General features: G+C 44.4%; 1 protein-coding gene across 1 annotated transcript; it reads right to left on the reverse strand.

The window, feature by feature from the left end:
- Positions 1-226: 226 nt before the first annotated feature.
- On the reverse strand, positions 227-13343 carry Hsd17b13 (hydroxysteroid 17-beta dehydrogenase 13). Its single transcript, XM_028867309.2, has 7 exons — positions 13026-13343; positions 10255-10362; positions 8143-8274; positions 6377-6483; positions 4738-4875; positions 3021-3137; positions 227-1048 (listed from the first exon to the last, which is right to left on the reverse strand). The coding sequence occupies exons 1-7, from the start codon at positions 13233-13235 to the stop codon at positions 958-960; spliced, it is 903 nt and encodes a 300-aa protein (XP_028723142.1). The 5' UTR covers positions 13236-13343; the 3' UTR covers positions 227-957.
- Positions 13344-13971: the final 628 nt, after the last annotated feature.

The following is a 13971-nucleotide window of genomic DNA, read 5'->3' on the forward strand; positions in this document are numbered from 1 at the left end:
ACACTCAAAATGTGCAGGAGAAGTGGACAAGAGAGATCATCACCACGTTCCCGGGCATTCTGCCGAGCATCAGTTAAAAAGGACTAAAACAAAAGGTGGAAATAATGCTGGAAGTTCATGGATAGGAGGTCAGAGCAGAAGGCTTAACCTGTGCAAGTCTGTAGGTTCAGTCCCCTACAGCAGAACACAAAAGCCAAACCAAACAGCCAACAGACAAAAAACCAGGTAGGTTTTGCACTTCATAATGGGATTTATTTGGGGGAGATTGTGTTGCTGTTAATACGTGTACAGTTGAATATTTTTTAGTGATTGCCTAATAGAGTAAAAAGAAAAACAAGCGTGTTCAAGGTCTTTCTAAAGTAAAGAACAAGGTGTTGAGGTTTCACAGTTGCAAGTCTGTACAAATATTTGCTTCACCAAGTTAGGCAAATAAAATTGCTTCATTATTCACTCACATGGTGTAAAAAAAAACTGTACACTAAGAAAAATCGTGAAACAAAGCAAAATAAAAATCCTCCTTTCTAATTCGTATGGCAAGGAAACAAAGTTTTCATCCTGTCCACAAAGAGCAGACTGAGAACACTACCAACCCCTCCATCAATGTGGAAAGTACTACAACTTGTCAGCATTTGCCCAAGATTATCTTACCCCTTGGTCTACATTTCGATATCTAGCAATAATTTATTTTATAAAACCCACACTGATTATCTTTCTACTTCTTTGTTTAATAGATATTATCTTGCTATATTCCTGTTGCCATTACCAAATACTACAGATTGAGATCTCTACAAGCCCAGAAGACCTTGGTCAGCTAATCAGTCTTGTTCATTAGATGGCTGCTAGTGCCGAAACCACATTTTGCACACCAGTAGCACTTTAAACACGTGAAAGAAAGCTTTAACACATCGACTCTAAACCTAGGTTCGTGTCATTGGTGTATGCACAACTCCGCAGATGTTACTTCATTTTGGTTTTGTGGCCCACAATTGCTTCAAATTGAATATTCTGTATACGACTTATAGCTTTTAAGGCACGTTCAGGAAGAAACCTACATTAAGAAAAAAAGATAAGAAAATTTCAATGTACAGTTTGGATACCAGCATTCTCCCCCTCCCCCCCCATCCCGTCAATTTAAAAATGTCCCGAAGCTTACCTGACCCGAATTTAGTTTTCCTCCATTCTCTGCTTCTTCCTTAGTTTCTTCCCCATCCCCCCCCCCACCTACACTGACCTATACTAGATCACCACTCTTTCATAATAGTAAAATTGTATGAGATCTTATACCAACAATGATCTAAAAACTGAAGCTATGAACTCACTGCTGAGTCGGTGAATTCTGGCGCCAAGAACTCAGAATCCATGACACACACACACCCTTCCTCCTGTTCTTATGTCCAGGATACCCATCACTTTATGAAAGGGAAAACTAAGGAGCCTTTGAAAGCCTGTTGCCTCTGAGCATATTGCTGTGCCAAGCCAAGCGGCTGCCACAGCTGGCCAGAAACCACCTGCTGTCTACAATAAAATGTGGAGGATTTACATGGGCTGGATAGTGAAGCTTGCCAGAGGGTTAGTCAACCTGAGCTGACGGGTGAAGGAAGAGCATGAGTGTACCGAAGGAAGGAGGCAGAAAGAGCACGCTCTACCCAGAAAGCCGTATTTCAAATTACACTGGTATTGCTAATGCAAGATTTACTTCCCTGTCAGCCCCTGGGCAGAGAGAGGGTGGGAAGACGTGGGGGGTGGGGGTGGGGGTGGGGGTGGGAATGAAGGGGTGAGGATGACCCGGCTGTGAGGACGACAAGGGTCAGAAGGAAGCTTCTGCAGACCTTTGAACAACTCCCCCAAAGACTAGTGATTGCCTCCGAGTGCGAAACTGTCTCTCTCTAAAAGGAGTTAAATGTAAAGAGCAACAAAAGGCCTGTTGTTGCCAGAGCAACAAATCACACTGAGCTCTCTACAAAGAGGCAAAGGCTTTGAGGCGCCTCCTTGTTCAGGGTTACCGCTCTCATCCCAGGCAGAACAATCAATCATATTTATATCATGGTCATATACATGCCTGGTCCTGTTTGGGGATTTTCCCACTCTAATGAGACCTGTTTTGAGCTGTGTAGAGGAAATTTGTTTCATGGGATTTTGCTGTCTTTGGGGCTCGTGAGCCTGGGAAGGAAAGAAATGACTCCATGCTAAGGTTCTTGGATTCTAAATGAAGTGATGTAAAAATCACATGGAAGTGGATTGTGAGACATTTAAGATGCACACTGTCACAAAGAACTGCAAACACTGAGCACCCAAGTGTTTGGGGGGATGGCCACACAAATGTGGGGACCTGAGTTTAAACCCCATAAGCCACATAAAAAGCTGGGCATGGTGGTATGCATGTAACCCCAGTGTTGGGGGATATGGGGTCTGGCACATCCCTGTTGGTGGACATCTATCCTAGCCTAATTGGTGAGTACAGATCTCAATGAAAGACCCTGTCTCGAAAGAAAGAGAGAAAGGAAGGAAGAAAGGAAGGAAGGAAAAAAGAAAGAAAGAGAGAAAGAAAGGAAAGAAAGAACAGAAGGAAGGAAGGAAGGGAGGAAGGAAGGAAGGGAGGGAGGGAGGAAGGAAGGAAGGAAGGAAGGAAGGAAGGAAGGAAGGAAGGAAGGAAGGAAGGAAGGAAGGAAGGAAGGAAATCCTGCCTCCACCTGCACCCACATAGACACCACACACATACACATGAATACACACACAGAGCCCTTATGATGTCTCCATAACCTGTATGCTTTAAAATGTCTTTCCTTCAATTTGCATAGTCTTGAGCAAAATTTGGGCAGAGACAGGATGTACTTTACAAAGGGAATCGGGGACTCGAGGGCTCATTTTCCTCCTCTGGAATGAGTAAGGCAGTAACAAGGGAGACTTAATTTTCACTCCAGGCATGGAGAGTTTCCATAGCAACAGTCACATCTGAAAATCTCTCTGTAATAACATTTCTGTTTGTGTGTTAGTATTTCAGGGTTCTACACTGTACTTACTTTTCCAGTACTAGAGAAATACTGATATAGGATGGGACGAAGATCATCTTCTTGTTGGTAAGTATTCCGTCTATCAGGCTTCTTGCAACTTCACTTGTCTCTAATACAGGCCACAGCCTGATGGGAAGAGGGGGAAAGAGTTCATCTCTGTTTATACTGTATTTCTTCATCTGGGTGCTGGGATCAGACCCAGCACTTCACACACACTAAGCATGCACTCTACCCCTGGGATAAAACCCCAGTCCCTCAATTTTTATTGTTTTTAATTAATGAACAAAGGATATTAACCCATCTCTTCACCAAATTTAGAATTAGGCTTTAAAATGTCTCAGGATTCCCTTTATGAAGGTCATCCCACACACACACACTTTCTACATCCCACGCTGATACCTTGTTATCACATTCTTATACTTTCAAGTCCAGTATGTGTGTGTGTTGGCTCACCAGGTCAAAATAATTGAATCATGACAAAGTACAAGGTGGGAAGGAACAGGGGAGTGGGGGACAAAAGGGTGTGCCAAGGATGAATCACGAGCTGTTTCCAGGCCTCTTGGATGTAAAGAGACTATTCTACAGCTGAGCACACTCCTGCTGTGGGTGGGTGTGTGTATCCCGTAGAGCTGTATTGTTTTGAGGCGTTCAGTAGTTAAGATTTGCTTCTGACTTGTTTCTCCTGCAGTTTTATGGGAATTTAAGATTTGTGTTAAGTTATAGCTTTTTTATATATGTCACATCTGCTGGCATGGCATTCCTTGATCCAAAGGTTGTGCCCATGTATCATTGAGAAATGCTCATAACCTGTGCCCAGTGGAGAGTCTTGCCCATGGATGAAAATGATGAGAGAAAAACCAAAGCATAAAAATGGGTTTGAAATGTCACACCAAGGTTGGCATGCCTAGGTGTGGCTGAGTGAATGTTAGAGCTTAATTCCCTGAGACAGTGTGAGGTTTCTGAAGGCTCAAGTGTGAGTGAGATGTCTGTGTTTGCAGACTAGCAAACCATCACACAGCAATGGAAATCACTATTTTTTAGACTACTGGGGCTCTGTCTCTTCCCTTTCTAATTTTGCAATGGAGTCTTCAATCTAGACTTAGAGCCACACCTGATAGAGTACCTTAATGTCGTCAGTTCTAGAGGAAGAAATTCAGGGTTCAGTAGCCTGAGTGAGAACATCCCCGAGTCCTGGGCATTGCTGTGTCTGCAGCTATGGTTGCTCTAGGGCGACCGCCCACCAATCTTACAGAGTTTTTATTTTTCTTCCCTATTTTGTCTTCCCCTGGAGTGGAAGGCACTCCTGGCCAAGTACATCAGACTCAAAGCTGAGTACTTGCCAGGATTTTTAGGAGACCCACTCTCCCATGTAAGAAAGCTGTTAGGGATTGAGATGGTGCAACAGGATTTACTTAAATAAAGGTGACATACTGTTTTTTGTTTGCTTGTTTGTTTTTTGTTGTTTTTTTTGTTTGTTTGTTTGTTTGTTTTTCCGAGACAGGGTTTCTCTGTGTAGTTTTGGTGCCTGTCCTGGATCTCATGCTGTAGACCAGGCTGACCTCTAACTCAGAGATCTGCCTGGCTCTGCCTCCCAAATGCTGGGATTAAAGGTGTGTGCCACCGCCATCCAGCGGTGACATACTTGTTAAATACCTATGACCTACTCAAGGTGTCATTGTCTGGGAGGGCTCCAGCTTCAAGGTCAGCATAACTAACCCCATCTCACCTTGTGCTTGGGTTTTTGGTGAAGCCGGTATTTACAAACACAGGGCACAGACATGAAGTTTTGATACCAGTTTTCCCCAAGGTTTCAAGTTCTGCAGTTAGCGCTCTGTGGAAGCCAACAGCAGCAAACTTGCTTGAGCTGTGAGAGAAAAATCAGCCATCAGCAAAGTTGTAGGACAGTCTCAGTCCCCTGTGAGAAGACAGCTTTGTTTGTTTAGGGCAAGAAGACCCAGGGCCTGCTACTTACAGTTTTTCTGAGAGGGTAAATGAGCATTTGTTTTTATTTTCTTATGTGATTAAGCAGAATTCTGAACATGCCCAGTACCTTGTTTTCTTTTGGGGTCCTGGGGATTGACCCCAGGGATCTGCACATGCTGAACATGTATTCAACCATTGCTACACCCCAGGGCCCTGTTCCTAATTTCTAACTACAAGTATAGTAAAACAACCACTTTACAAACAGGCTTCATGTTTTCTATTCTGTATGTGGCCTTTTCTATGGTCCCGTCAACCTTACAAAGTTTTCTTAATCTTGGTTTATTACTGTTTTATCTTTAAAAGTATGAGTCAGTAAAAGACATTGAAAACACTATGAAACCAATATTGACAAATTTGTGGAATGGTATACATCTCTCCTGTCTTGATTAATTGGTTGATGGCTTCTCTGTTGACATTGGTGGTCTTTTTGGCTTCTTAATGTCATTGAGTATTTGGAGTTAAAGGACTCCAGATGGTGTGGGTGTGGGTGGGTTTGTATGTGCAATCTTTAACACCAGATTCTGTATTGTTTCTCTGATTATAAAATGTTGGTAATAAAATATAAGGCTGCTTTGGGGATTCAATAAAATAGGATAGGAATAGTAACTTATGATTTACAAGGATCTGTACAAGTATTAATTTCTGTTTTAATCCAGGTGACAAAAAAATCAGTGTTAAAGGTTCGTTCTGTCTGTCTGTCTGTCTCTCTCTCTCTGTCTCCCGTGTGTGTGTGTGTGTGTGTGTGTGTGTGTGTGTGTGTGTGTGTGTCTCCTCTGTGTGTGTACAATGGAAACCTATGTTGAAATGTTACTCATCTGTGATCATGTTCAGTGTGAGAAATTGTTTAGTCTGCAGTTAAATTTAGCTTTGAGTGTGCGTATAAAGAAGTAACAACCTATGCACCCACTGCATCCAAATATCTTGGTAAAATTGTTCCCGGGATTATTATACGGCAGAAGCAGGGAAATCAGATGCCATTCGCAGAGTTCACAGGGATGTGTTGCAGATAGCGTGTCTGTGTCCCCAGGACATGGTGTGTGGCATCTGCGTCTCCTGGAGCGGCAGGGCCATTCTGTATTCTTTCGCTCACACAGGTGTGCACCTAGGCCACGCTATACCTGTCAGCTTCTGTGTGCTTTTGTTTCCTAGTCTGCTGGGTGTCTTGTCCCCACATCCACTCATGTCAGGATGCCATGGAAAGAGTCTAAGAATTTTATAATAAAATTAGAGCCAATTTCCTGGTTTCAGAAGTCATTTGAAAGTTGCACTAACCTTCCATATACATTCCCTATGTCCAAATGCCCAAGCTGGGGGCCTGAAGACTAAATCACCCCTCAGAAGTCCCAAACTGCAGAGCACCGCTGCTATTGCTTAATACCTACCAATATGGGATGAGATAAGGAATCACTCCGTGGCCACATACTGAGGCCACTGTGACAATGTGGCCAGAGTTTCTTCTTAGCATCGATGGAAGAAGTGCTTTTATGATCTTCAGGTCCATGTAAAAAGAAAAAGAAAAAAACAATGACCCGGGCATTAGGCAGATCCCCAGGCAGGCCATTTCATTTCTGCTAAGGTAGAGGCTTTAGAAATTAAATAGTTGCAAGACTCTGTGGTCCCTTCTACACAAATGACCGAAAGGAAGGGTAAACCTGCTGGCTTGGGACAACACTGGGAGCCGAGGACCTGTGCTAACGTGTCCCCTTCTTCTCTTCAGAAGTCGTCAAGTAGCTCCTTCCTGGACATGCCATCTAAGCAACATTACCATCATTTTCTTTTATGGTGCTAGGGATTAACCAGAGGACTTTGTGCATGCTAGACAAGCACAGTACTGCTGAGCTCCGAGCAACATTGTCAAGGGATAAATCCACAGATGTCAGACCTCAAGGGTAAGTTGGCATTCTACCAGTTCTTGGTTTCAATAGAATCTACTTCTATAAAGGCAACTGAAGAGCATAAACTGAGTTCTGTCCTGGTCCACAGCCACCAGGCATAGTGAACAGACCTAAATCTCTTTCTTATAACAGTATATATGATACACTATGTTATGGGAAACAAAATTTTTTTTGTTTCCAAAAGAAGCCTCACTATGTAGTGAGAAATATAGCATCTTATGAGAATTTTATAGACCTACCCTTCAAATTCTATGCAAATTCCTGGAGCCCAAACCAAATCCCGAACTAGCTCCTGCCTACAGATCTGTGAGGAGATAATGAACGTTCGTGGTTGCTCTAAACCCCTGTCTTTTGACATATTTTGTGACATAGCTATGATTTGCTATTAATTATTAGATTACTAACATACGAGGTCTCTGTACAGTGTGAGTGGCATGATGGCCGGATCACATTAGCATGCATGAGGGGCTGAGGAAGGATGATCTTCAAATCCATATTTGCTCCAGGAGCTACACTAAATTCAAGGCCCCATGCTCTCTCCAAAGGGTTGAGACTCACACTTCATTTTCTAACAAACAACCAATAGTAAAAAAATCTCCTGACTCATCTTTCTACACTCCAGCATTCCATGGATCTAACAGGCTTGTTTGGCCCATAGGCTGCATATGGCTGAGATTAGCTATGAATACAAAATTGTGGACTTATTAAAACATTTTGAGATTTTTTTCTTTGTAACTCAATTGTGAACTTCTCAGCCATGAACTTTATAGATGATAATGTTACATCAAAATGTCAACTTATCTCAGAGCCTCAACCCAAAGTGTCCCCAACTCCTGCACACATCTGTTGAGTTATTTCGATGTCTTTTCTTTTCAATTCTATATTTCTATGAAAGGAGGCCACAAACAGAAGTACACGGCATATACTTTCTCTAAAACACTGGAAAGATGTACAGAGACAACTCTTAGCAAAAATAAACATTTTTCTGTTGACCTAGAACATGCCGGGCTCTATGTTGGATTCTGTTTAACAAAACAACCCAGGTGGCTTTTATTTGAGTGTACCATGTCCACGTGAACTCTAAATCCTGACGCCAGACTCTGTGGCTCGTCTACTCAAACACATTACACAATTCCTGACTTAAAAAAAAATCCAACAACTTTACATTTTCCCACCCCAAATACTGTGAACTCGATGAGTTTCCAGCACTGAAGAGGTGCCAGACCAGCCAGAAATGTTTCTGACTCACTCACCCAAAAATGTCCTAGGATGTTGACCTCAAAGGTTCTGGTGATCTCCTCATCCTTGGTGCTAAGAAGGTCAGCTGGATATATCGCCCCGGCATTGTTTACCACGATTTCTACATCACCCACTTCTTTCTTTACCTTTTAAAATTAGGAAATGCACACACAGGGTGGGTTACTCTCACACGATCATGGGGCTGATAGTGATAGGGATCGATCGGCTGCTTAGAGGCATTTTTATGTCCTCTATTATAAGGACATATACTCCACTTTGTAACCAGAACATACACATCATGTATAGCTTGGCAATTGCACACTGTTAATGGGTTGCGTGTTCTGAGCTAACCACTGCACTTCCTACTCCTAGCCCAGAAGCCCCCAAAGGAGTACAAGGTTGATACCAGCAGAAACTAAGTGGATTCAACATTTCAAGAAATGCCTGAGTCCAATAACACACAGAGGGAGGGAACGGTGCAAGGAATGATAAAGAGAGGCACACAGACATCCCAAGTCACAAAACCGTGGCTGACTACAAGAGGGGAGACCGAGCTCCGGGGAGAATGCCTTTGTCCACACCCACTCCGCCGGCTGGGCGTGACCAGGAAGCCGGATATCTGGGGTATCAATCTGCCCCTCTCAGGTTGCCAGCGTTCTGAGTACAGAACAGATCTAAGAGGCAATTTCTGTCTGTGCCCAATGGCTTCGGTGACAGCTTGGTCACAGTGCCATCTAGAGATTAGGGTTTTATTTTTCTGTTTGTTTTTTTATTCCCCTGCCTGAGGTCTCAGAGGTCAGACAGGAAGAAGCTGGCTCAGTGACACAGAAGGAGAACTGTCACTAGGTTGGCTAAATGGGCGAAAACCTGACATTTCCTGCCCAGCACAGCGTGGGTAGCATGAAAGCTTGTGAATTTAAGGTTTTAAGTAAACAATAATTAATGTTTGTGCTGGTAAACTAATGCTTAAGTTCTGACAAAATGTTTTTTAAGTGTTAAGTAATTAATCTTGGTTCCACTACCCGAGGCCACATGATCTTTTTCTGAGCCAAACCTTTCAAGAATGTGTTTACTTATCTATAGAGAGGCTGGTGGGGTTTTCAAGTTAAATTAGGTTAAGGAAGGTGGTAGCTTATCAGAGGATTTGGTTCATTGAAGCACCTGATGTTTACTTTTTCTTAAAAAAAAAATGGTTATACTGGGATGGTGAGATGACTTAATGGGTAGAGGCATTTTTTCTTATTTGCCAGAGTGACAACCCCAGGACCCACATTGTGGAAGGAGAGACCTACTTTCAAAAGCTGTCATCTGAATTCCACATGCACATTGTGGGGTGTGCACCCCCTCCCACACACATGTGCACATATACACATACACACGTACACACACACTAAATAAATACAATGTTTAACTTCATTAACTGTATGTTTTCCATAAAAGACTAGATTATACACAAACCAATAAAATCTCAGAGAGGAAATAAGTAAACAGTAGAACAAAATGTAATTAAAAAAAAGTTAGAAAGGAAAATTTTCTGAAGATAAATCCTCGGTCATAGCTGGCTGTGGTGGTGGTGCACACCTTTAATCCCAGCATTCGGGAGGCAGAGGCAGGCAGACCTCTTTGAGTTTGAGGCCAGCCTGGTTTACAGAGTGAGTTCCAGGACAGCCAAGGCTATGCAGAAAACACCTGTCTGGAAAAATCAACCAACCAACCAACCAAATAAACAAACACATAAACAAACAAACAAAACAGAAAGAAAGGAAGGGAGGGAGGGAGGGAAGGGCAGAGAGAGAAACAGAGACAGAAAGGAAAAAAGGAAGGAAGGAAGGAAGGAAGGAAGGAAGGAAGGAAGGAAGGAAGGAAGGAAGAGATCTGTCATTTCCTCTGGGCCATTGCTCAGACTTCTGATGAAAGCAAATTTGACTGATGATATGAAACAGCCACAGAGGCCAGAGCTGGGTAGATTTTAATACCAAGAAAGTCTATGTATGTTCTCCTCCGGTCACACAGCAACTTCACTGAGCGCCTGGTATCTAGGCCGCCCTAGAAAACCTTTTCCTTCCCCAGCCCAGTGTCAGCTGATACCTGTGGTTATAGGCAGACCACTGCACCCTGGCTCTCACCTGATCCACAGAGTTGTAAATCTCCATCCGGTTGCTGCAGTCCACCACAAACACGTGCACAATGGCCCCCAGTTTCCGGCATTCGGCTGCAGTTTCTTCAACACCGCGCTGGGGGGGGGGGGCGGGGGATGGAAGAGAGGGAGACAAATTCAAGGAAAGATAAGCGCTGGAGGAGAAATACTCTAAAATCCTTGTCCCAAAAATCTCCTTAAGTGTAAGGGAATTTCTTGAACTAATTACAGCGACTTTACCTCCCGACCAGCACCAGCAAGGAAGAGAAACAAGCCTTTCCATTTAGGGTTTTTGCAGCGTTTCATCCTAGCCTGGGGCTTGCGCGTGTAGGTGATTCATCTAGAGGGGCACTGTCATAGTGTGAAGGGCATCCTCACAAGGTCAGGGGAGATGTCTGAGCACGGAGGGCAGAAGGAAGGCTGCTCCATCCCTGCAGCTCACACTTGGGGGAGCATCAGCGGGAGCGGGCAGTAAGGTGCTGAGCACGCCGCCCAGCAGTGATTCAGGTTTTAGGTGGAAACTCTTGCCAACCCGTTGGGTGCCATTTGTAGCTGGAGAGTTTCTCTCCAGGTCCCCCCAAGCCCCCGCAGTCCCACAATCCACGTATAAAATAATCATTCAGACACTTATATTATTCTACTGACAGGCCTCGACAACTCGGATCCAGCACCCTGGGGCCGGGAGAGGAGAGACTCTTGTCTGAGAGAAGCTTCCACGGAGGAACTGTTACTACACCAGATAATCTACGGGGTGTTTATCCTTCTGGCACGTTGAGCGAAAAAGGCCAAGAGCCAGCGATTGAAATTGTGCACGAGTCCAGGACATGAAGTCCACTTATTTTTAGACCAAATTCAGAGGCCCCTTACCTCAGATGAATGGTCCTAACGGTGTGTGTGTGTGTGTGTGTGTGTGTGTGTGTGTGTGTGTGTGTGTGTGTTCTCTGTTGTTTTAGACTAGTTGTCACTATCAATCTATCCCTTGCTTACTATGTGTACCCCAAGCAAGTCTCCGACTCTGGCCAGTCTCCAGCCTCATCCTCCTGAGTGTTGCAATTACAGGTGTGAGTCACCACCCTTGGATGTCTTAAGTTTTTTTTAACTTCTATTTTGAGAAAATATGAATTCTTTCCAAGTTTTGACATCTGTTGATTTTACAGGGAATATTATGAAGTTTAAAATAATTTTTTTTGAATTATACTTTCCCCCACTTCTCTGTGGATGAAGAGTGAGGACGCCTAAGAAGCTCTCTCCTGTGCACACCGGGACAGAAGTGGTGTCGCCATCTTGTGGGTTTGGCTGAGGCTGGCTGCCTCCCTTGGGCCCCCTTCGCATTTCATTATCTTAGGCTCAACCACAGAGCAGTCTCAAAGAACAGACTTTACCAGGATTAAGACATCACTACAAAACCACTGTCCCTGCAGCACACGGCAGCGGGCTGGCTGGGAGAGTTTTCCACTGACTTTGGCTTCAGCTGGAAGCCTGCTTACTTCCGCTGCCCCCTCATGCCCCAGACCTCTAGATCTGAGGTCTGCAGAGAGTGGCAGTGACCAGAGCTTCAAGCAGGTGCTTTGAAGAAGAAACGATTTGTCACTGTCACCTTCTGTAGCAGCACAGCCACTGGCGAGCTGGTCGTGTTCCTGTAATGAACCCTCGTCCCAGCGAGCTCACGGTAGCAATCCTAATTAAACTCGTTAGCACACGCACACACACACACACACACACACACACACACACACGCACACAAGACGTGAAAGCAGAGGGGAGCAGCTAGAAAGGGGGTCAGCAGGAGTGGGGGGGGGTCAGGAGATAATAATGGGGTGAGGTGTGAATATGATCAAAACACACATGTGTGTGATGAAACCCCTTGTTATGTATGGCTGATATTTTTTAGTAAGAGCTTACAAAACCCCTCCGGTGTTACAGCGGATTTGGAGCATGGCAGAATGTAGCTCTATTTTGCACATGAAGCACCTTCTGTAGGGTCAAGTCCTCTCTGCCCCGTGCTTCGCTCATCTCCGTGTTCTGGTTTTATTAGTGTACAAAATAGTAGGTTTCGCGGTGGCATTTCCATAGACACACACGAGAGACTCTGACAGTCCCATGCTTGCTGTCCTCTCCTAGTCCCTGGCAGCCCCCCTCTCTTGTCTTCTTTTATAATTCTACCTGTAGCCAAGGCTGGCTTCAAGCTCGCAACAATCCTCCTGCTCGGCCCCTCCAGGGCTGGGACTGCAGCAGAGCGACCATGCCCGACAGAGCCTTTCCTTTGTGAGCCTGACATCGTGACCTCCGGTTTCACCCTCTTTAGTTTTATCCCAATTGTAGAGAGTAAAGAATAATAATAATATTAATAGGAAGAAGAAGGAGGAGGAGGAGGAAGAGGAGGAGGAGAAGAAGAAGAAGAAGAAGAAGAAGAAGAAGAAGAAGAAGAAGAAGAAGAAGAAGAAGAAGAAGAAGAAGAAGTTGAGATAAGTTATGTGGCTCGCCTAATTTCAGCAGCTTGGAAGCTTCCTAGCTCCTACAGCTCTTGTTATCAAGTTGTACACCATGGTAGGAACAAACAAAACAAAACAAAGCTCCCACAACAGTCCTCCAGCTTATTAGTTCCATCTGGTCAACCTGTGGCACAGATCTTGCAAGGCTCTGGGGGATTTATTAAAACTTCGAAAAAGGAAAACAAACAAGAAAAGCTAAATCAAATAACTAAAGAAATACATGCCTTGTTATTTGGTGACTTTAAAGGTTGGCAGGAACATGCATTACCTTATTGATATCCCACAGGACCAATCTGCTTTTCCGCTTTGCAAATTCATACGCAGTCAGTCTGCCTATTCCGTGTCCAGCCCCAGTGATGAGAACAGTCTGTCCGGCCACAGATTTTCTTCTCCGGGGAATGAAAAACTTTACCAGTGACTCCAAGTAGGAGTAGATGATGATGCCTACCAGCAGGAGAAGTTCTAGGACAATGTGCATGGTTCCACACCACCCTCTCCCTTCGGCTCTGTTCTCAAAACAGACACCTCTGCACAGAGCTCCACAGAGAGTCCTGTCAGGTATTACAGGCTGCAGGAGGTGAGGTAAGCTTTGCCTTCTGCCCCTGACAAATCAGATGCACCTTTGGGTTTTGAAATGATGCCAGTTTCTAACGAAGGCTCAGCACTGGTCAGGGAACCCAGCAGTATGTGCCCTTTGGACCAGCTTATCAGAGAAGCGGTGTACCCTGTTTCAACATGAAACTTCACCTCTCAGAGTTATTCTGGAAATATTGCGTCAGCTAATGGTCTATTCTCATGGAAAGACCCGACTGTTTCATATAACCTAAAATTCTCCTCAACCTCAGGGTTGCCATGTAAGCTTTGTCACCTGAGTCTGAGCCCCAGAATCCACAGTGGAAGTGGAGAACCAACTCTACATGCCCCACCCCCAAAACACGCCATAAAATAAAAATGAGGAACCCAAAATATGGTTCAACAAAGCTTAGCTGTTCAACTCATGTATTCACAGACGTTCAGCATTAAAGTTGTAACCGTCCTCTGCAAAGCCTCCGAGGCTGAGAAGAGTGTTAGCTTATAGGCAACAGCTCTCTTCATGGTAACACTGGGAACATCAGGAGACCAGGTGTCATAAATCCCCTCTTAAAAGTGCTGGGACCTCTGTCTTGGCCCAGGCTAGGTGGCTGATTGCTCCGAGTCCTAAAGGCTATGTAGGC

The sequence above is a fragment of the Peromyscus leucopus genome, chromosome 10, assembly GCF_004664715.2.
Source record: "Peromyscus leucopus breed LL Stock chromosome 10, UCI_PerLeu_2.1, whole genome shotgun sequence".
Lineage (NCBI taxonomy): Eukaryota > Metazoa > Chordata > Mammalia > Rodentia > Cricetidae > Peromyscus > Peromyscus leucopus.